Here is a 24,661-nt window from a genome sequence, read left to right as displayed (position 1 = left end):
CTTTGCGACGACTCGCGAAAGAGGCTTCTCGCGAAAAAAAAGAAATATTATCGTAAGAACGCTGCAACGGTCTGCGCGAGTAGCAGAAACTCGGCGACCCGATAAAAGCAGAGGAAAATACGTATCGACGAGAGATACTACAAAAGATAGACCGTGCAAAAAAGCAGGAAGGAATATCAGCAGCGATGGAACCCGGAAGTCCACTCCATAGAGTTGCCCGTGCTTCTTGCGGATCGCGTGCGAAAAAAGCATCCTGATCGGAGCTAGCTGGCAAGTCGATCGTCGAGGAGCCAAAGAGCGTGGAACGCCAGGGTAGACCCGCTTGTTCCCTCTTCGGTCCCTCAGCCAAGCTCGCAGAGGGTCGGAAAAAGAGGAAACACCGTTGCTGAATCGCTCTTCGCGGTGTCGTAAAACTTCCCCCGGCTTTTCGACGCGACCAACCCCTCTCCGATCCCGTGGAATATAATTGTTCCTGATCGACGACGCCTCCCATCGATCCCGAGCTTAAGCAAAAATATTATTCCGGCGCAAATGTTTGCGCGGAACGATAGCCTATCGAGGGTCGCTGGCTGCTGCCAATAGAGGCGTCATTCGAATCGAGGGTGATGGACGCGGAACGCCGGTGTGTTTGGGATTTGTACGTGGGACAATCGGAATATGGAATAGGGATTCGCCCTGTGATTATAATCGTCCTGTTAATATCGAGCCGTGCGTGATTAATAGCCACGTCGTTAATCGTTAAATAGCCGAATCCATCGCGATGTCAAATAAAAGCATGCTACCCACGCGTCATGTCACGGCTATGGTCACGATCCCATTTACCAAACTTCCAGATAAGCTGCTCCTGAGAAATTCTATTATCGCTTTTACGATGGATACTTTACGGATGATCTTAGGCTGTCAAACTTTAGGATGCGCGTCAGATATCGGTAATCTACAGTCTTGACGTGTTTTTTGGCGTTTAAGAGACTGTGGGGAACGAAAATTGAATGCCTCGAAGCTCTCAAACTTCGTCCAACTTCATGCATTATTACGTTATAGATTTCTCACGCGCGAGTCCGATTTTTTGGCCCTGACCTGGGGCAAAAGTGCGTAACAAGCACGGCACATAGCGAGATGAGTCTATCTTCGATGACTTCCTGATTTAGTGCCCTGATGAAATAGCGTCAAAAAATATACAAAAGATTTGATAGAAATATGTTACAAATTCGTAAAGTTTCCTAAATATTCAATGTTATCTCGAATTTTGATATTTAACCATTTGGACAGGTTTTAGGATGATGTGAAAATACACGATTAATTCTAGAATCAGGTGGAAAGTATCAAGACGAAAGTTTCGAATCTCACTGTTAAATTTCTGTCAGAAGGTTAGAACTAACGTGTATCTTTTTAATTATTATTCCTGTATTAAAATCGCTTCAACGTGACTGCCATTTTTCCTGCACGATGTCGAAACAATTTCAGCGACTTTACGGAAAAATATTTTACCAAGGCAACATCGTCCGAATAATGTCTTACAAGATGCCTGGATATCTTTGCGTGTCTTCCGTTCGTTATCGATTCGCGACCCGTCTTCCGCGCCTTATGCAAATCGATGGGCGCGACACCGAATACGAATACTCACGGACTCTCGTCCCGATATGGATTTCGGCCCAACCACAATCCAGTTTATACGTATATACCTCCGAATAACGCCGATACGTTTGTTCGCTCATGAATTATTGATACGGATATCGCGGGACGCCGAGCAGAGCGCCTCGACGCTGCTTTTCCGCCGGCCAAACCCGACTCAACATCGTCGCCTGTCACCCCGCGCCCACGTGGAAATGCGTAATTAAATCTACGCATGACAGAACCCCCCTAACTCGCCCGTGAAAACACGTTGCTCCTGTCCATAAACAAGAATTCCTTCGATTAGAAAAAATTTGCAAATTAGGTAACGAGGGGTTGACACTCGTTTCGATGTCTCGTAATAAATTCTTACATATATTATATTCGTTATATTTACTTTTTCAGCCTCATCCCTAGCTGAGTTGATTCCGAATATATCCACCCCTGTAATACGATTATACCAATTTCCGTGTCGCGATCCAACCCTCTGACCTTTATTTTTTATTCTCGTGCTCGACTCTCCTTTTTCAATAAATTATTTCAACCCAGACACAGAAAGGAGGAATAAAACACGAAGCGTAGCACGAACTACGGAGAAACAAAATTCCAGTACCGTTAAAAAAATCGACTTACGAGTGTCCTGCAATGCTATGGAAGAAAAGAAACAAGATGGCGTTCAAGTACAACGAATCCTACGGCATGGACTCGGTAGCCAAAGATCCAATACTTCGAATTCTCCCACATCATGGGACATTCGTCGAAGAAGAGGCAGCATGAAGCAAAACACGCTGGAAACCGCGGGAAACGAAGTTGGGGTCGCGATAGCGGGAAAGAAACCGATTCCGGGGAAAGTTCCGTTGATGCGTCGAGGGAGGAATTATTTTGCTGCTCGCGGCCGGGGTTCACTCTTGCTCGGTTCATCGGATCCCGATCGATCCCGGCCACCAGTCGATAGACGGATCCAACGCTTGGCGATGATGCATCTCAGCAATGTATCATCGACCACTGCGTGACAGCGCTCATCGATGTAACGATTCCGCGCTGTTACATCTGCTGTGCACAGCGGTGCTGCAGAGGCACACGATGAAAGAATTAATGACCGTCGCGCCGTTTTCTCCTCGCCTATCTCCCTGATAGGCACCTCCACGCGAGGCGATCAAACTAATGCGTCTCGATTTACGTATTTCCATTCGTCCCGTTGTAAATTACTGTGCTGTGTTGGGTGGGAGAAGCTTGGGATTAAAAGATAGGTATTTTTCTGCAGTTTTCTATCGTCGTGACAAAGATATAAGAAATCTTAGAAGATAAAGGAATCCTCGAGTTGAATTTCATCCTGTGACACTATTTTCTATGAAGCTTCTAATTGGTTCGGACCAATGTAGCGATCATCATTCTTACTCTCGCCAATAGATGGATTCCGACTTCAAGGAGGTTTGAAGATTTCCTCGCAAGTCCTCGGAAAACCTCCAATTCCTATATATATAATTTCCCGACCTTTCAATAGTGTCCCGGTCTAAGGCTGGGCCTGGTAGGGTAGCCTTACCGATGAGTTTAATAGTAAGCCCAGGACGAAACGCATCCTTTCCTTTTCCTACCGTCCCTTTCATTTCCGCCACCACAAAGGATACCTGCGACCAGACCGACATCAACAAAGTGGGGGAGGACCCCCTACAGAACCAATCTCTGTAATTTATTAATTTTATCCTTCCTTTTTGTATCTGTGTTCAAGAAGGAGGTGACCACAACTACACCTACCGTGAGGTAAACCAGAGTTCGGCAAGGGAGTTTCCGGCAGTTCGCAATGACCAAACTTGGATGTCGATGCGCAGCGTATATCGTCTCTTACCCTTAAGAAGTTCCGAATTTATGACACTCTTTTAGCCCATCGAGAGCGGTAGATAACGAAGCTAAAGAAGACAAACGACCAGGTCTGTAACAGCGGAACCTCACCCCCAAAAGTAGCCCTGAAGAAAATCTACAGACCAACCAGGACGAAAAAATCCGTGATTTAAAAACGCGATACCTAATCTCTCTATCAAAACGCGAAATCAATTTACGAGGTATTAGGGTGTCAAATAAAATACCCGGAGGAGCTGCGTTGAATGAGTGGAAAAAATATAAATCGGAGATAAAGCGAAGAGAAATTGAATTATTTATCACCCCACTTCTATTCACAGGCACGAACAGCCGTCGACGTGGAAATTCGAAGTGCCGACGAAACTGCGGGACCTGAAATCTCTCGATACGAGGACAGCAGGGAGGCTGGACTCGCAGGAAGCCACACGATTCTTCGCCGCAATGTCGAGCCCGAAGTTGCAGCGCGGACGGAAATATTAATTACGCGAAGGGGTTGGAACTTTTTATCGCTGAAGCGCGGCGACGAACGATAAGTCGCCGCGTCCGGGAACTTTGATGTCGCGTTTCAATAAGACCACTTAGTAAACGAAGAGAGAGATTGGTTCCCTTGGAAGCCGCGGGCCATCGGGCTGGCCTTCGTCGCGCGCACAATGGGCTAACTTTTTTAATGCAGCAACTTCCGACCAACTCGTCGCATACAGGCCACGGGTCCCAGCGAATTGTCGGGGATCATAACGACACGTGAAGACGTTTCGAAAGTTTCGTCGCCGCAAAGTGTTTAATACCTACAGTCACGGGATCGAACCGAATCTGTTCCCCCGGGGCAAGTTTTCGTCTCGTGGTCGAACGTGAGGTTACGGACGTGGTAATTATTGCCGTTCGACGTGACTCGGTTTAACCAACGACCAATTTTTCTGGGCTTGAAAACGACTGCCTCTATCCTACGTGTATATTTTCTGCAGTTAAATTGCAAGTGTAGATTCCGTAGATCGAATGGAGATTAAATAGAGCGATACCTAATTTAACTTTCAAGCGGTGGCCACCATTTTTGTTACATTTGTGATGACTCCGAGTCAAATTAGATAGAGGAAGTATCCTCGGATGAATATATATTCTACGTATATTAAGATGTTATTATTCGTTATTTAACTTCGAGTCACCCCTATTGACACGCAGTCAGTTTGACATTAATATTTCGTGGGGTTGGAAATGACTGCTTCTATCCCACGTGTATATTTCCTGGGGTTGAATAGGAGATGTGTGAGGGATGATTTCGAAGATTGAATAGGGATTAAATAGAGCGATACTGAATTTAACTTTCAAGCGATGGCTACCATTTTTATTAGATTAATGGTGACTCCAAGTCAAACTAGATAGAGAAATTATTTTCAGACGAAGATATATTCTACTTATACTAAGATGCTATTATTCGTTATTTAACTTCAAATTACCCCTATTGACACCCAGTCAATTTGGCATAAATATTTTGTGGGGTTGAAAATGACTGCTTCTATCCTACGTGTATATTTCCTGGGGTTGAATAGGGAGCGTGGGAGGGGTGATTTCGAAGATCGAATAAAGATTAAATAGAGCGATACCTAATTTAACTTTGAAGTGGTGGCCACCCTTTTCATAGTATTGGTGGTAACTCGAAGTCAAATTAGAGGGATGCAATATCTTCAGATGAAAATATATTCTACTTATATTAAGACATTATTATTTGTTATTTGACTTCAAATCATCTCTATTGACACTCAGTCAATTTGACATCGAGTTGCATCTATTTAACTCAGGACTAATTTCTTCTAGGATTGAAAATAATTGCTTCTATCCTTCGTGTATGTTTCCTGCAGTAAAATAGGAAATGTAGAAAGGATAATTTCGAAGATCAAATGGAGATTAAATAGAGTAATACCTAATTTAACTTTCAAACGATGGCCACCATTTTTATTACATTATTGGTGACTGCAAGTAAAATTAGATGGAAGCAGTATCCTCGGATGAAGGTATATTCTACTTATATTAAGACGCTATTGTTTGTTATTTGGCTTCAAGTCATCTCTATTGACACGCAATCAACTTGACATCAATTGATGCGGAATCAATTTGACGTCAAGTCACCATCATTGTAATGATACCGAGTCAATCTGGCGTACATCGCCATTAGTGTCAGGAGTCAATTTGACGTACATACGTCATCTCTCTAATCATATCACGCTTCTCTTTCTTTAATATGAAATATTGAAAATTTTCGCTTCGAGTATCAAGTAATTAATTACCTTCGCCTATTTTGTTGCTGTCCTGTCAAAAATAGTTTTCTTTGATGTAATCTCGAATGAATGCAACAGGGTTAATTACCAGTACATACACCTAAGTGCCGCGTATTTATGACCCCGATTCAAACTTCGATAGCCGACGCATCTGCGGACCCCATTAAAATCTGGCCTAGCCTCTGGTCGTTAAGCTGCCACCGTAAACCTAATCCATTCCGAGACCTGTCTAGTTTAGGCAAAAGAACGCTCATTTGATATTCTCCCTCTTAGCTTTTATTTTTTATTGCAAAGGAAGACGATTGGCTTCGTAGCTTTATCTACGACGATTGGGGCTTTCATCGTGCTTGCACGTGACGGTTTATCGCAGTACGTGAACGAGCTTTGCAGCGCAGGTTCGGTTAAAGAGCATTAAATTCTGGCAATATAATACGGCACTCGGATGGAAACGGCGTAACGCGTGGCAAGATGTGAGAAATGGTATTTGATTTGATAGCCTGGAATTTTACGAATAGCGATAAGAAAGATACGAGATCCACTGATTAGACAGCCAACTGTTTCGAGCTTTACTAGCTGCACGAGAATTGCCTGGCACTAATACCCTAAGCACCGTAAGCAGATCCAAGATCTCCCCAATTCGGATCTCAATCATCGAATTTGCTTTATCGGTTATGCTGGCCAAATTTAACACACCGCTCGGAAATTTAATCCCTCTCATCGAATGAACAAACAAACTGCATATTGCAATGGAAAAATTACAAATTTGAATTTTCGGACTGCCATAAAACGTGCAATAAATTATCGAAAATTAACTGACAATAACGATGCAAATTATTACCCAACTTTCACTAATCCAAAAACTTCTCCACTGCGAAAATAAAATAAAATAAAATAAAATAAAATAAAATGCAGTCTACATGAAGCAAGTGTATAAAGAGAAGAAAGCTTACCAAAAGTGGAAAACAGCTAACCACGCACTCTCCTATTTTCCATTGCTCTGATAAGCCGTGATAATTAGAAACGATCCCAAAAAATAAATAAAATAAAATAAAATAAAACGCAGTCTACCCGAAGCAAGTGCATAAAAGAGAAGAAAGCTTACCAAAAATGGAAAACAGCTAACCACGCACTCTCCTATCTTCCATTGCTCTAATAAACCGTGAAAATTAGAAACGATCCCAAAGTCCTCACCACGAGGACTCGAATGGTTCCATCAAGGACCCTCGATAGGTTCCATCAAGTTCGATTCTCCGTTCGCAATTATCCGGCGTGTTCATTGGCGATTGAAGATTTTCGCAAAGGTATCCGGCCGGGATCAATCGTCCTGAATAATTTCCAGTGAAACGGTCACGTTTCGATTTCGCTCTAAGTTTCGCGAGCTGGCGGAATCGCGATCGCCTTTCGCAGGCGATTCCTTGGTACCGTCGCTGAATATTTCACGCCGAACGTGTCAGCCACTTTGTCGAATTTTCATCGATCAACCTGGCTTCGTTGATATTTAAGGAAACGCGAGGCGCGACTCGGAGAAGCATCCTTTTAATAATTCACCGACCGAGTCTTTCGCTCGACGACACAATGGATCGCTTCTGCGCTTCAGCCTCGGCTGAGTATAGTTAGAACGGAAGATTTTCCGCGTGCAAGGTCATATAAATCGAGACTCGGAAGGTACACCACGATCCACGCGAAATTTTATCTTTTGAAAATTCTTTCCCTGAAATTAAGAACTTAATTAACTCGCGAGACGTAAATATTCGCAATAATTGAATTTTATTTCAATCGAAAATGCGAAGGATTCCGAACTTTCTGCATTTTTAAGGTATTTAAAGAGGAAGAATCGACGTTGAGATGAGAGGATGAATAAAGTAGCAGTCTGAAATGTCTGAGGCTGAAGAATGCTTTCTTGCGTATAATTGTCGAGCGTTTTAAAGAGTCAAGAAAAATAACCCCTGACCTTTATGAAAGCTCGCCGTTCTCGAATTAGCAATAATCTGTATATCGAGACGATTAGGTCTACGTACACTTGACCTGTACGTGGTTTATCCATTTCCCAGGTGGAATTCTAATATTTTTCATCGTCTCACGCACAAGACAGATAAGAATTTAGTGAAATAACAGTGGGAAATTTCATGGTGAAATATCGGAGATCAAAGTAAGCTTCCTACATCTAACATTTGCGAAGAAAGGGTAATATTGAAATACAATTTCTATCGAGGTTGGCCGACAGTCTGAGAGTGTCATAAGTTCACAGTAGCAGCGACTATACCCCACCCGACGAGACGCATTCGGAGTTGACCTTTCGGATGTAGTCTCGATATCTACGAGACTATGAGCACCATTGATCGACCATTGCACCGACTATTTTCCCATTTCCGTAAGTATCCTCCCGCCAATTCTAAATATTTCCCCGCTATTATTTCCCTTTCCCGAAAAACTTTCCTACGTACTTCTCCCAGGTGAATAGAAACTTGGTCTGATCGATGCGAACGTTTGGAAGAGTATTCTCGCCTTTCACGAATTGTCTTTACCCTCTTAAGTGTCGTACAAATATAGTATATTAAGCGTTCACTGCGTTACATTGATATAATTTCCAAGAATAACTTCGCTCGAGTCTCTACCCCGTAACTCTTTTCGCAGTCCTCGCATTGCACTCGATAAAGAAGTTACCACTTGGGTAACTAGAGTCTTCGACGTCGACTATAACCACGAATTGTTTGGAGAAAAAGTAGAGTGGACAGTAGTTACGCTGGGTTCGCTTCTCTGGCTTTAGGTAGACCGGACTCGCGATGCAGTGAATAGTGCCGTCGTTGGTCAGACCGTAACGCACGGTTCCTCTGGTTTGACGGATACTGCGGAACGGATGAGTGTACGTTAAGGTACACGAGCTACCATAGATTTTCATTACGCGTTAATGCGTCGAATTACGTACACTGTGGACATTCGATATCGCAAAAAGGTACGGAGGTCAGTGGGTAAATCAGTGTTTGGTCGGACAGTGACTAGAAGACCGTAGGGACCTCTGCAAAGGATATATATTCTGGTAATACACGAACCAATGGAAGTTAAACGTGGATTACTCGTAAATGCTACTTATTAAATAGCACTGGAACAATTTTCATATCGTAGGAATGATAAGCAAGGAGAAATAAACGCTCGTTTATTAGGGTAGACTGTCCACGTCTGGAACTCAGATCTAGAGGGCCCGTTAGTATCTGGCTGCCAGATGGGCCGTAGGAGGTCGGGGCCAGGCCACGTGAAATGGCCTCACGCAATCCGAGCTTTCCTCGTCATAAACTGAGGGTGACCCCTTCGGAGAGACTAACTCAAAAGGAAGAGTCTCCTTCACCCTTGAACTTGAGATAGAGGGAGTTTCTCCTCCTTTGGGGAGGCGCTTGTCGTCTAGACGGGCTTTAAAAGGGCCCATTCTCGAAGACACAGGGAGTAACAGAGCAGTTACCAAGTGTGAGTAAATTGATATACTAATTAGAATATTTATTGAACACAATAACAGCACAACATTAATTATTGTTGGAAGTCAGCTACGTCTATGCAACTATGAAGACAGGCCTGTTGCAGGCCAATACCGACCTTTGGACATCAAGGGGTCGGTTTTGGGGGTTTAAAAGGGCCTCGGAGCTCTTCACTCTCAAATCAGGAACAGTACGGATACCTTATATATTGTGACCCACAGTGGCATTAAAAAAAGACTCTAGTATTTCATTTGTATATTGCATAAAGTGTATAAATTTCACGTATATTAAACCTTTATAAATACAATTGCTATATAACTGAATACAGTTACTTCCCTGCACGTTAATCATTTGGCTATTTCCTTCACGAAATTCCCAACAATTGTAACTAAATCTCGTAAAATAAATTCGCTTCTAACTGCGACATAACCTCGCGAGGACTCTTTCACACGCAACGTCTATAGGTAATGACTATCATTCACCTGATTGTTTTTTCGCGACTCTGTCATACTTGTCACACACACACTCTTCCACTGAAACATTCCTCACACTCCTACCATACATTCTATGACAACCACTACCACACTAAGTTGGTTACTGAGTGGTTGGTCTGATTAGTCGTCGGGTCAGTGTGTGAAAGGATAGAGTTAATTCGTAGGAAAAACGAACCAATAAAATAAAATTCCTACCATATTTTTTCTCCCTTCTTTAAGCCATCTTTGGTGACATATTAATTACGCGATAGTGATGATAAATGTTGGAAATTTACTCTCACTGCGTATCTTTCTATTCCTTCGTCGCGCGTTTCGAAACAGACTGCAGCTGCAGAAATCGCATCCATAAAAGATCAGGTTATCCAATTTTAGAACTGTCTTTGTCTGAGAAAACTCATTTGTCTCGTTAGATACGGGAAGCTGTCGTGCTTGGAGCAACGAGCACCGGAGGTTTATTCGATTTATGCGAGCTGTTGTATTTTAACTACAAGTGTCACGTACGCATCGGAATGCAGCGAACATCCGGGCCAGTACGTCCCAGCGTGCATGTAATGGAACGTGATGCAGTCCGCGTTGCATTCGTGCTCCTCCGCGTTGTCTCTTTATAACCGGCCTATCCTCTCAGTAAATAGCAACACGTTACACGTGCGCTTTAAGCGTTCGCCTAGGGACAGAGCTTTAATTCCTCACCCCGCGTCTTTCTCGTCTCGCCGAAAGTCCCGAGAGACAGGTAGGAATTCGTTTCCGAGAAACGATGCGTCGAAGCGTTATTTCGATTTTCAACCAGTCGCGTACAAACACCGTGCCGGGTTTGATCGAATGCGCGAAAATCGAAAGTTCAATAGAATTAATGAACACCATGGAGGGTTGGAGTAAATTTATTCGAAACGGCGTTTGGCCGTAACGTTAACTATTGTTGTTCGGCGAATATTCGTATTGATAGTTTCCCAGAACGCGCTGTTTAGCAAATTACAATAACGGATTAATCCTTGTCCGAGGCAACTGTGCAAACTGCGCTCGAAAAGCGACGCGATTTTTTATCCTTCATTCCAGGAAATTTTGACCGATCGTGCAAATTCGTCGAGCGAAGCACGTGTGATCGAAGCTTGGTTTTCTAATTGAGTGAACGGGGCGGTATCCATGCGGGGAGAATCGAGGTTGGGCCAAGGGATGAGATATGTAAATGTAGAGTACTCGGTCTGGAGAGACGGAGACGCGAAAGTAGAGTGTTTGGACCGACAGCTCGAGATTATCGCGCGAACCGAGTGTACACGGCTAGTCAAGCTTGCAGGTGGACGTGTTTCCATGTGTTCCAGGAACGGTTGTATCGGGCGTAGCAGACAGAGAAATAGAGGAAGAGATATGGACAGGTATGGTATAAATTATACGAAACACGCTCGCGTGATTTAGTTAACAACTAAGCCAATTAAATCTAGCCGGAGTTCAGAGTTCAGAGTACGTGTCGGAATTTACGGTGCTCGATAATTGTTATCGCATTCTCCTTTAATTAATAAACATTTTATAACGTTATTTAGTGGACAAGTTTATCTCGGAGACCTCGCCGAATAATTTCCATCCCGAAACGTCAATTAGCGCTGCAGGAAGCCATCCTGCGCGAAACGCGCAGCTAGGCACGTCATCGTGAAACGACTGGTAGCCAAATGTTCGCGAAATTCCGTCGGAAACGATGACGATCCGTGATCGACGCTCGCGCTTACAACGCGCTGCAGCACAGTAGATGGTCCGCCTTCTGGTCAGCCAGTAGTGCATCAGCCGATGCGTCAGACGCAGACCATCTTCCTGCAACCGAATAATAATAACGCGCATCCAAGAGGCTTCCTCGAGCAGACTAACAATTTCTCCGACATTGATGCCTGATCCTTTGATTGCCACGCCGAAACCACGTGTTTTCCTCAGAATGCCACGGAAGTGCACCGCTAGATGCAAGATTTGTCCAATTTTATTGATTGATGTTCTAACAAAAATTTTTAATCGTTCAGTGGGGCACCTTTTATTTCAAAGTATCTTTTAATTAGTGGTTATATTCAAAATGCACTAACTGACAATTTTCAGATAATATACTTCAATGTAATTCAAGTAGTTCAAGCGCTCCGGTCATCAATGACCACCATGGTGTCACAGAAGAAATCGTGGCTGGTCATATATGACCAACATGGCAGTCAAAGTGTTAATGTCGACACCTTTCCAGCTATAAAACGTTTCCTGCTGTTGACCACTTTGCAACTCACGGAAAATAAGTTTCCTGAAATGATGGAAACTTGGAAGCAAGTTGCATCCAAAGATCAGAAGACTAGTCGCATCGAATTTCGACTTGACACTGTGCTAGGTTTTCGTTGCTAACGCAACGTTACCCGTCGCAATAATTTCGATACGCAGAGCGTATGTGGCGTGGATGACGGACTCGAGGGTGCGAAGTTGCGTTGCACGGGAAATTTGCGTAAATTTCAACGCATCGGGGCACAAGCGCGTGGAATTTGAATATAAGGGGCAGTGAAACGAGTTCACCGCGTTTGCATGCTTTAATTATAAATGTCAACGGCACGTGGTTCTTTGAGGGGGTTCATTTTTGTCTGCAGCGGTTTGATTTTATGCCGCACAAAGCCCACGCGCGACGCTTTGAAAGGAAGGGCATTAAAAGTTGTAGCCGGCTACTCGGTCTTCCTGTCTGTCGTCGGTGTTATTAAAAATGCCTTTGTTATTATACCCGTGATCGACTTAATCCATCACGCGTTTCTTCGCGTGTTGTAATTAACGCGCGAGTTCCAACGCACGGGGGTTGCTTTTTCTATCCATAAATCGCGTTCCTCGCAAGATCGATTGCGCTCGTAGTTGGCAGCGTGATAGCGAAGTCGTGAAATTAGAATCGAGATAAATCGAAATTGGACTTGGAATCGTACTCGAGATATAAATCATACCTTTGCAACCAGTTATATCGGTGGCGACTGCTTGTGAATGATTTTGAAATTCAATCAAACGTTGTCTTGATTGACAAGGTAATTAAGACACTGCGATATCGAAGTAAAATTAATATGCAAATCGGATTTAATTTTTAAACGAATTTCTTTTAGTAATTTCCGTTCCAAAAATGACGTGGAACGAATGGCTTCGGATTTTTATTTCGAGTTTAATATTCGCGTTTAATTCGAAGTAATTAGGAAAGTCTGGTCAGAGGATACGGAGAGGAAAGGTGGAATTGAGTCTGTGGACAGGCCACTCGAAGTCGGTGCGACTGCTTTGTCCCCGATAAAGTCTTCGAGTTCCGCCAGGGCGATGCCTCGAGAGACCGTTTCCACAAATCTTTTGTCGTCGCGGCGTCGTTCTGCGAGATAATAATCGCAGGGGAAACTGCTGCGACGCGACGAAAAAATGAAGACGGTTCGCGACCAAGAGACTAAGAAACCAAGACGAGACAACAGATGGGGAAAGAAGAAAAAGACGCGAGGGAACATCGAGCCGCGGATCGCTGTGCCAAATAAAGCAACGTCGAGAGCTTCGGTTCGACTTGGTAAAGTTTCACAGCAATGGCGGAACGAATGTCTATTTCTTTCATCTCGAGGAATCGTATAACTCCTGCTTCTCGATGCATCGAGCAACGCGAGTACTTTTAACGACAGGCTGGACGAAAGTGGTAGCTTCCGTTCGGAATTTTAATATTCCCGCGAAGGGTAGTAAAAATATGAACGTAAATAAAGGTGTATGTTAAGTAGCCGATGAATTAAACCGTTGGAAGCCACGCGGGTGTAGCTAATGATTCGCAAACATCTTGAAAGTGAAACATCTTGCTTTTAGTTGTCCTGAATTTTTCACGGACCCTCGGAGCTCCACTTTGCGGCAGAGAAGGTAACAAGTTGTCCAGGCTGTTTCATAAAACATGATGTAATTCGAAGAACTTGATTCCCCATGAATATTTCGCGCTTAATAAATAATTCCAGGATCCTTCGAATAGCAGCATGAGAAAGGGGCACAGCGCGGCTGAAGTTCCCTTGACACGCTCGATGGGAACGCACAAGGAATCCGTGAAGTCGAGACTTATTGCTAGTCAAGTGCAGGCGACCCTCGTGCATGCTCGAAATCGATTTCCTCTGCACCCCGAAATCCCCGTTTAAAAAATGGAGCACATCGTTTCGCACCCACACGCTGCTTACCACGCTTTGTCGGCACGCTAACCAGACGCTAACCAAAGGCTGACCACGTTATTGGTCGATAAAACACACTCGACGCGGGGTGAAAATTTTTAGCAATTTAATAGAGGAAAAATACGCATTTCGTCTCCTTTTAGGGGTCAGATGCAGTCGATTTGCTATAGAACGCGTCGATCGCGACACTGACCCATCCACCTCGTCGCTTTCGAACACCACCCCTATTAGACAGTCGAAGCCTACCCCTTTTCGCTCCAATATGCTCGCGAGGGCGTCTGTAAAATCCTCTATTCCTCTCCTAGATCACCGTGAAACACCGAATCTTTCAGTCGTCATAGGACCTTCTTATATCTCCCACCCCCACCCCCATTGTGATTCCTAGCATCATCTTTACTCGGTATTTCGACTCTTACTCCTCGCGTGAGCAACGCGATCATTAAACCTCTCGGTTCTTTAAATTTTCGAGTAATTTCATAAATTTCAATATAACTAGAGCGCGGAATTATCTCGAAATTTCGCCTAAATCAAACAGCGAATCTCATCGGGGTTGCTCGACTTGCCAGCCGCGCGGCTAAATTTCGCTGTTGCGGCAAAGCAAATTGTGGAAAGTTTCGAAGCAGTGGAGACTCTTCGCGTTAGTTTGCGCGAAACTATAATGAGCCGCGGTGTATTACCGGCTGCTCTAATGCATCATCCACGCGCGTTTATTATGCGCCGCACGGCGGCCATGCTCGCGGCAATTTCGGTAATAGTCCGGCCACGCAGATTTTATCGAGAAGCAATTTCACCGGCTCGCTGCGATCCCATCGGGATACAGCCCATCGAAAACGTACGTATCCATACACTACATCCGCCACTCGATCCGCGGTCGGCGGTCGTCGACGCGGGGGGCAGGATTTCGCCAAGATCCAACCCCCGAATTGCCCGATGCAGTTCGCCCAAGAGTCATCGGATTTACGCTTAGGATCGGTATTGCCAGCTACCAATGTGCTGCTACGCGGCGAATCGCGATGGGTACGAGTCGATGGAAGATTTTTATCGCCATCGTGATCCACGATCAGCTTTGCTACCGATTTGCACCGCGGTGCTGAGTAAGTGGAAGATTAGCTGGGTGAGTGGAAAATTTCTCTGTGTAATTTTTGGTGTAATTTATCGACGCTGTCACCTGTGTGTGAGCCTTTCTAGCGAAACGAGGGTTAAAAACACTTTGGCCTATTTTGAAGGTTACTCGTTTCTTAATTTTGTCTCGAGCACCAAGCACGCGACGACTACTCCTGCGACCACTCCGTAAAGACTTGCTCCTTATTTAATATAAATTTCTATTTTTATTTCGTTTCGATGTGACACTAAGTGCACACACTCGTCCTTTCAAAATAATTAAGCACGCGCGTTTAAGATTAAACGAAACGCTTAAATAATTTTGGGGAGCGAACGCATTTGCTGAAAGTTTCCCCGTTATGTGGTGACCGTAAATCTGGAATGTCTCGGGACCTGCCTAGTTTCGGGTAAGAGACACTTATTCGAGAAATGCATACTTGCACATGGTAATCTCCGTTGCACGAGTAGCAAGTTCGTCATGAGGGATCGCGGAGGGCGTGCAGCGTATGCGCGTCGAAGGTAGTGAGAAAATTTAAGGCTGCGCGTTTTATGCAGAGGGTACATCAATCGCTCTTATCTGGTAACGGGGCGCTAACTTACGGGCCGTAGTTGGAAGATTGTCGCGGAAACTTATCGCGGACTTGGATTTGCACAGTTTGGCCGCAAGTCGCGTGATTAACAGACGGAGTCATCGCCATCTCGGAGTTTCAACGTTCGTCGCGATTCCTGTGTCGCCTCAGTGTAAATTCGACGGGTGTAATTCCGCGAGAGCTCGCTATTTCGTAAATCCCGTAAGTCGATCCCAGTGTTATAATTTTTCAATTCCCGCTACGAAATCGCTGTCTATATACTACGCCATTGCGCGTGTTATTCTTTACTCGAATAACGAACGAGAACGAAGCGATATCTTTTTGAAAGCAAGTTAAGCTCTGAATAAAAGCCACAAACGCGGAATATCGTGATAAATCGCAACTGCACCGATAAGTCTTTCTTTTTTATCAAAAATACGGCAGCGTTCGATGTTTATCGGTAAGTATATCGATAAAAACCGTCAGCCATTTATTTGTCAACTGGTTCTGGATATTTCATGCCCGCGGCTGTGCTCGTTTTCCCGATCGAAATTCCGTATCCACGGGATCGCAATTAATCGACACGCGAATTCATTACGTTCGCTTATCTAAGCAACGATTAACGAATCGATTAATTACAATCGGACGGCGCGAGCGATTAGTTTAAATGGCGATTCTATGATCCCCTACCGATAATCGCCAATCTTGCGTACATATTCTCCTGTGTTTAATTAATTCCGCGGCGAAACGTGAACCCACCAAGCGATATAAAAAGCGAACATCGAACTAGAAACTAATTAAGTACAAGTATCAATGTTAAAGCGTGATATCAATTATGCAAATACCCGTGTCGAAGAACTTGGTTGAGAGTCTCACCGAAATTACAAGAACCAGCCGAGTACCGAAAATCGGAATATCATTTTCGCATTTAACAACGTGCATTCTCACCGAACGATGTATCTTCATGCAGCATCCAAAGCGAGTGAAATACAGCGGGAAATAAAGAAAATTATCGAATTGATAACGGTGAGTACATTAACGACCGCTCTAATATATTTATCGTTATTCCTATCCACCAGTGAATACCGTGTCCCCATAAAAACCGTGTATGATTAACGTATAAAATTTCAACGGATTCAACGGAGATTTTTATCCACGGCCATCCGTCTCGCTACGCCAACCATGCTCCATATCTTCCGCACAATAGAGCGCCTCGACGTTCGTATGCACATCCCGCTGATAAAACCCGAAACATGGCCCGAAACCAGCCTACAACCGCCTACACCCCCCTTCGACGTTCACCTGCTGCTGGATGTCGCCTCGTAAAATATAATTTCGCGGCTGGGTCATCAGTCAAAATTAACTGCGCCATTAAATCCGCTACGTCCATTAGGAACCCCTCTGGCCGTGGACGGGTCCAAGTGTTAATTGCTGGATAACGGTGTTTTTAGAACGGCACTTCGCCAGCGGAACAATCGTAATTCCTTTATCTCGCCCACCGCCCTTACGCGTTCTCGGCAGACCGTCGTTTTACGACGAGGATCGACGGCTCTTTAGCGGCCATCGTCGTTAAAAGACCGAGTCGTAACGTGCCAGTGAGGGACGAGGTCCGACAGAGGCACTGGCAGCAACACGGTAAGCAGAGGGTTAAAGAGGGTGAATATTAATTGCGAGCATTACCGCGGATCGCGCGAATTAATACGACGAATCGATCAATTCCGAAGATTTAACGCGATTTAGCGAGCTATATGCGCGATCACGTGCTATCCACTCGGGGTTGTCCAACGATCTATTGAACGGATACTTCCACCCGTAGAAAATTTGCATACGTGGCAAAGTGTCTAGGTGGAGGTAAAATAACTTTTCCCGTGGATTTCGATCCAATATGCGATGGAATTGTTAATTTTTGTTCGTAGTTGTCTCGGTTTTCTTAATAATTTTGGATTATTCGGAGTTTCAATGAATTTGAAATTCTTTTGGATGCGGATAGTGCCAAAATCTGTGCCTGTTTAAATATTACTTTTTTAGGATTGTTATCCCTGGAAATAAATTAATATTCGTTTCCGAAATTCAGCAGACTTCGTGTCTATTCATTCCTCCTCGGTTAGGAGATACTAACTCGGTAGAATTTTGCCTAGATTCGTAATCCGCCCAATTACCCAAGACATCGCGTAAATGCCAGCAGCGCAGTTCGTTTAATAACAACTTGGATCGCGTATTCAACTCGTATCGCAACGACATCACGGTGCAGATTGTGTCACCGGTACACAGGTGGCGGCAGTCTGCCTCGATTAGTAATTTCACTTCACTTCGTATGATAATATCGGGAGGAAGTTCTTTCAGCTGATCCCGATATGCTTCGTTAATTTCGAGGTCGTATAATTAACCTGTCTGCGAAATTTCGTACCGGGATACTTTGGAGCTCGAGGAAGCAGACTGGTCGTAAATACTTTTGCTCGAGCCTGGGATGCGAATTTTCTACATAATCTATGCTATTACGAGACTATCGAGAGATCATCAGATCTGTGGGAATGCATCCGTTGATGCGGAGAATGAAAGCCTAAATATTGTTTCTACTCCCAGAGATATCGAGGCAACCGAGTCAATGCGCGCCTGGCGTATGTCTTTACGGCAAGCATTCCATGACTCGCGGACCGCTTCGAGCTAGCCACCTTTGGGCTAGGCCCTGCGAAAAGGATTCCGTTTGTGATTAGAATGTGGGACAGAACTTTTCGAAGAGAGATACCGTGTCCTCTGCACCAGCCCCCTCGAATAATAAAGCTTGTATTCACACGAAATAGTGCCTTAATTCTTTAATACCCACGACATCCCTTCACACCTGTGAGTAATACCTGTACTAAAAATTAAAAATTGAGTTTCGGAAGGCCCAAGAATTATCATAGAAACGAATGGAATAGTTACTCGTTTGGAGCAAGCACTACGATATTTCAAAACATTCGAAAAACGTGGACTCTTGCTACACCTAACCTATAAATCCACTCATTCGTCGAAAGTTATGATTAAAATTGTCAGAGTTTCCTGTCTGCTCGCGTTATTTTCGTTAAAGATCGAGGTCAGACAAGGTTCGAAATTTCCTGCCAGAATCGGCGAGCCCACGCTCCTGGCGGGACTGATTTCCGCTCGGGAGTCGTGGGAGGCGAGACGAGGCGTGTACAGGGCTAAATTCCCGAAGATAAATTTAACGCTGGAAGGCAGCGCGCTGTTCTCGCGAGAGCAACTTCGAAGCTGGCCTTCCGGAATCGCTGGCGTTCAGAGAGACGCCGTTGTAATTTACCGGGGGCGCGTTTCGGCCTGCTGCAAAAGCGAAAGCGTGCGATTTGTTCGGCTCGCTGTTCCCGGCCGGCGGACGGTGAAAAGCGCGAGCAAACGAGCCAAATTGTCGTCGTTCTTGCCTTTCCGCTTCGAATATCGTCTTGTAAACGAGCATGCTAATGGACGTTCTCGTGCTTCGCGATTTATCCGCGTTCGTTCTCGCCCGGTCCTGGAACGCGGAGTGTTTAAAACGAGTTAATTCGAGGTAACTGCGTCGAAAATCGTCTCGATTATCAATGGCCTCTTGTTTACTAACGACAGACATAACTCACGATTCTATTCCGGGTCCGGAAAGTTTGACAGTTAATCATTCGTGGTTGATTGACAGGAAGGATCGGCTTAATAAAGCAGTCTTATCAGGGCCTAGATTTATCCAGGTTATCTGTTAGCCGATTAATCGGTTAATCGAAGTCCTATTGTGCCTATAATGCTGTCTAAGGTCAATTGGGCTAATTGACTAGCTAAATGCTCAATTACCAACTAATCGTGAAATCACAATCTACCAAACCTCGCACCTTCGTCTAGATCTTGATTAATATTCAATTACTACCGGGACGGGTCTATCCGGAAACAGAAGATGGCTACTTTTTACATTTCTAGGGAACATTCGTGTATGGAATTAAATATTCCTAAATCATTCGGAACTTATTTACAATATTCTCCGTTGTGTTTCTTGGATCATGCGCAACTGAAAGGGAGAGCTAAACGTGCAATATACCATCGCTCACGAGTATCCAAATCTTCTCTCGAGACTTCGGAAAGAAGCGAGTGTTCGGACACTTTCGAGCGATACGCCGCTACTCCTACGAGGATTAAAGAACGAAATTTGTATACACAGGGCAACGGCAGTTCGATCACTGTCAACCAGCGCCGTTCACGAACAAGGTATTAATTCCGACGTCGAGCAGGCAGCGTTCGCAACGAGTTCCTCGACCTTCGATGCCGAAACGTCGCTGAATAACCGAGGGGGGATCGAGGGTAGCGAGGATAGATCCGCGCATCGATCTTCGAAACTTTACGACGTCCCATCGTCGCGCGCGGAATAAATATTCGCGGTCGTAAATTCAACGGGTCGTCTTCGCGAAGGGTGCGCGAGTAAAAGGGAGAGTGCACAGGGGTGGCGTGAGCCGGCACGCGCGGCGTTTACCCTCGTCGCGAGTGCCGTGACTCTGGGAATACGCGTCTGCGATTTTCTCTGCGAGCAAAGAGGAAGGCGGAAGCATGCTGCCGCGATGACGAATCGCGACTCGCGCGAGTGGAAAGCAAGCGACGAGTGACGAAGAGACGGTAAGACGGTTTAGATCGCTGATCTCGACGGTCGTGACAATTGTTAGAAGATAAATTTTAAAGGAATGTAGAGGAATTAATATTTTTACGCGACCTGAAGGCTATTTAAGTTTTTCAAGTTATGCCACGTGGAAACCGTGTTATAGAAAAATTATAATAATCTTTACACTGTGTAATTACGTTAAAAGAGAGTTGAATATGCTGCGAAGATTCAGAGAAATTTCATATTTCTTTGAGAATAGTGGAAGCATTAATCTCTTCGCGTACTATGACGAGTCTGAGTCGTGATGAAGATTTTGGTCCAAGCATGAATATCACGAGTCAGACACGTGGTTTTCGCTTATGGCACAAATTCCTCACTTGACGAATTTTATATTTCTTCGAGAATAGTGGAAGCATTAATCCCCTTGTATACTATGACGAGTTTGACTCGTGATGAAGACTTTGGTCCAAGCATGAATATTACGAGTCAGACACGTGGTTTTCGTTTATGGCACAAATTCTTCACCACGAGTCTTACTCGTGCTTGTATTCCAAAGGGTTAAGTTATGTCACGTGGTTCTTATGGCACAAATTCCTCATCACGAGTCTCACTCGTGCTTGTATTCCAAAGGGTTAAGTTATGCCACGTGAAAACAGCGTTACAGAAAAATTCTAATAATCTTTACACTGTGCAATTACGTTAAAAGAGAGTTGAATATGCTGCGAAGATTCAGAGAAATTTCATATTTCTTTGAGAATAGTGGAAGAATTAATCTCTTCGCGTACTATGACGGGTCTGACTCGTGATAAAGATTTTGGTCCAAACATGAATATCACGAGTCAGACACGTGGTTTTCGCTTATGGCACAAATTCCTCATCACGAGTCTCACTCGTGCTTGTATTCCAAAGGGTTAAGTTATGTCACGTGGTAACCATGTTATAGAAAAATTATAATAATCTTTACACTGTAGAATTACGTCAAAAGAGGGTTGAATATACTGCGAATATCCAGAGGAACTTTATACCTCTTTGAGAATAGTGAAAGCATCGATCTAATAAAAACAAAGGAACCAAATTTTTGAACCGGTCAAGATAATGTAATCGCAAAGGTATACTTCTTGCAGATCGATCGACTGGAGTGAAGTTCACGAGCTGTGTCGACAGAAGCTCGCGCAGGGTGCTTGTAAAAACTACCCCGTAAATCCGTGCAAGTGCATTGAGTTTCGGTCTGGATTAATTAAACCCTGCAGCGAGTATCTCGTTACGGTAAACGATAATTGCAAAGAAAACCGGGTGCCTGGTTAAAACCGTCTTACCTCTCGTCCCGTTCCCGTGGAATATTAAAGAAGGAACGAAAGTACGCGCAGTCTCTTGGTGGTCGGTTCCCACATATCGGCGATCGGTGCCGAAGAATGCAGGTCACGGCTGTGGGATGGAGCTAGATTCGTGGATCGGTGGCAATACTTGGTAGCGTGAACAGTGGTGAGAGGCATGTTCTATGGGTCGGTGACGCTAACTACGTGCTCGGACGCATAACCGCACGTACGCACGATAAAATGCATGCTGCATTAATATCGCGCACCCTCGTGTCACGGGGGACGAGATCGAAGCGATCGCGCGTCTCCCGAGTGCGATTTCTCTCTCGCGGGGATGCTAGCTGCAAACGAACGCCATCTCTTATCCCGGAGACAAATCCGATCGGTTTCCCGTCGAGATGAAAGATCGTAACGCTCCTCCGCCTCCGTGTCCTTTAACATCCTCTGCGAGGAAATCCCTCGGAAATTAGACGCGTAGTCGATTCCCTCTCCGGTAACCGCGTTCTCTCGCAATCTACTTACTTGGTCCATGGACCAGCGCGGCACAGACTCGGTGGCGATCTTATCGATTCTCGAGCAAAGTGCTTCGATGATTATCGCGAAACCCCTTGAAAACTCTTCTCCCTCCACCCAGAGGTATTTAGCGACTAAACACCTCCGGAAGTGGCTCTAGAGAAGCTCGCGAATTCCCACATAACCTACCTTCTACAACTCCGAGCAACTCGTCCTGCGAAAGTTGCTGGAACGGAACGAACGCTGAAAGGGAAACTCGAGAATCCGAGATCGAGAGAACGCAGTGGGCCCGACGCGACTAGGTGCGTCCGTGCGTGTGTACGATGCAAAATTGCAGGAAAAGAAAATAATCGTGTGTACATAGTAGGGTGGTTAAGATATTATCAGGCATTACGGCTTTAGTCGGAAGTATCGTGCCCACCGTCTTGACGTAGTTGACGGTCTCGGCGGTCGCCTCGGTGAGGGCCCTCCGCAGCCGTGATCGTCGCACCTGCGACAGCGTACGTGGGCAGAGTACGACGCCCTGGGCGCCCTGTGAACCGGAGCCAGAGCCAGAACCGGAACCGGGGCCGGGTACCGTGGCCATGGGCGGCGGCGGCGTCGTCGGCATTGTCGTCGACGACGATTTGCACCACCAGGGGAACTGGGCGTGTTTTTATCACCTTGTTACTCCACACTGACAGCACTTTTATAGCATACTTAGGCACAGTAGAGAGAGTGGTATACGGGTGCAGTGGTTGACGAGTGACAATAGACAAGGCTATGCTCTATATGGATCACACGAGAAGAGACAAAGTGTACGCGACGCGGGACGATTCGAGAGCGAGACCCGACGACTCGACGGGACGATCGATCGATCGACAGGTTCGACCCGCTGGTATCCGTAATTCCGAATGAACCACGCGCGTCTTTGGAAGTCTGCGACCAGCTCGCCGCGATTACTCGCAATTAGAGAGACACGCGTCGAACCTGCCAAACGCGAGGCTATCGATTCGTTCGTCGATGCATCGATTCACCCTCTCGAGTGATCCGCGAACAGGGTGACTCGTTCGCGTGAACAACGGGCTGTCGGTAAACCGTTTGTCGCGCGAGAATCGCGCGCGTGCGTACGGAACGTCCGGTGGAACTTCATCGAGCCAAGTACCGAATCCTACTTCCGGAATTGCAAGATGCTTGGAGCAAAAGTTACGCGGTTGCACGCTCGTAGAACCGCGAAACTTTCGCGAGAGCCGTTCGCTCTCCGTTGAACGGAAGAGACGTATGTACCTCGGACGATAAAGTCTGGACGGGCAACTCCGTAATTCGTTGGCCGCTTGACTCCCGCACGACAAACAGCGTACCAGCGGCGAAGATGAGCCGGTGCATGGCGCGAAAGCCAGAGAGGCAGAGAGACATGATGGGAGGAACGATCATAGAGACAAAAGCGAAGGTGTAGTCTCGTCCCTTCTCGCCGATCCTTCTCAAGGCCTGTCTTTCTTTACTCTTCGATCGCTGATACTGAGGATGGCGGGTCGCTGAGAGGGGTGAATAGCGATAGCGAACGTATACTCGATAAGCGGTGTGAGGAAGAACTCAATGATCCTCTACGTGATCTAAGCTGACCGCTACTTTTTTCGCTAGTCACGAGGCAGCTACTACCGCTAGACTAAAAGGACTTCGGCCTCGAACTAGCGCTACCGGACAGTTCTCTCTGCGAACGGGGATGTGGGGTGTATGCTCTCTATGGGGGGCGGGGCTGGGGGTTGGTGGTAGTGGGGATGCTGGCGAACAATCGAATGAGAAGCTAGTCGGGATCGCGGTTGTTTTTCCGGGCGTGCAAGCCACGGCCGCCACCCGGACGGACGACCCGGTCCGCGCCGGGTAGCTTAACGATGCAAAAGAACGCTAATGGATGATGCGAGCAGATGGTGCGCCGGCAGATTCCAGACGTTATTCTTATCGCGTTCTACTTAGTTCGCTCTGCCAACTACGTTGCTATCTACGTACACGTGTCCACTGGTACCTACGCACAGCGCAGAGATGGAGACAGATAGAGAGACGAGTGAAAGAAAGAGAAAGACAGAGAGAAAGAGAGAAAGGATAGATAGATAGAGTCCGATGACAGCGTGGAAGCGCACGACGATGTTGCTGAACGAGGGCTACTGTGTCGCTCGTGGACATTTGTATCGTTGGTGAAATTTCACTGGCCGATCACGGCAGCGGATCTCGAGGGTTTCCTCTAATCTCATCCGCTTGTCGTTAGCCCGCCGGGTGAGGCTGGATCCGAAAGCTAAGCCGATTGCCAGCCCCGTCTCCGGATAGCTTAATGATCGTTCCGTGCTACCGAGCTTCGAGACTATTTGCCAGAGGTGCTCCGATCGATAAATTACCGCGTTTATCCTACGACGAATGGCCGTTGTACCAACTACGGATCTCGATATTCGTTACGTCGATGAACATCGTTAAGGCGGGATAAATTTCCAACTTTCCGTGCAGCGATTCGAGCAGCGACAGAGGAAAAGCGATTCGAGAAACAGCGATGTAGATCGCGAGGCACTGGTTTACGTATTATAGGGGTGGTCGACCGTAAATTTCACGGTTAACGACAACGCGATTACGAGGGACAAAGAACGGGGGGCGCGTAAACCGCGACGAAATATTTGGTTCGACGAGTTCCAGCACGAGATTACGCTGATGTCGCGGGAATCCGGCAGCCCGATAATA

General features: G+C 45.7%; 1 protein-coding gene across 2 annotated transcripts in view; it reads right to left on the bottom strand.

The window, feature by feature from the left end:
• Positions 1 to 24,661, bottom strand: part of SK (small conductance calcium-activated potassium channel) — a 180,325-nt gene that overhangs the window by 133,807 nt on the left and 21,857 nt on the right. Inside the window, exon 3 of one of the 2 annotated variants that reach the window (XM_017899325.1) lies at positions 22,380 to 22,601. The exons of the other annotated variant lie outside the window; for it this stretch is intronic. Coding sequence (XP_017754814.1) covers positions 22,380 to 22,601 — 222 coding nt within the window. The remainder of the gene's footprint in view (positions 1 to 22,379; positions 22,602 to 24,661) is intronic. 2 annotated transcript variants of the gene reach the window in all.

This window comes from Eufriesea mexicana, unplaced genomic scaffold (genome assembly GCF_001483705.2).
Source record: "Eufriesea mexicana isolate 0111107269 unplaced genomic scaffold, ASM148370v2 scaffold812, whole genome shotgun sequence".
Taxonomy (NCBI): domain Eukaryota; kingdom Metazoa; phylum Arthropoda; class Insecta; order Hymenoptera; family Apidae; genus Eufriesea; species Eufriesea mexicana.
This window is presented reverse-complemented; position numbering and strand designations above follow the sequence as displayed.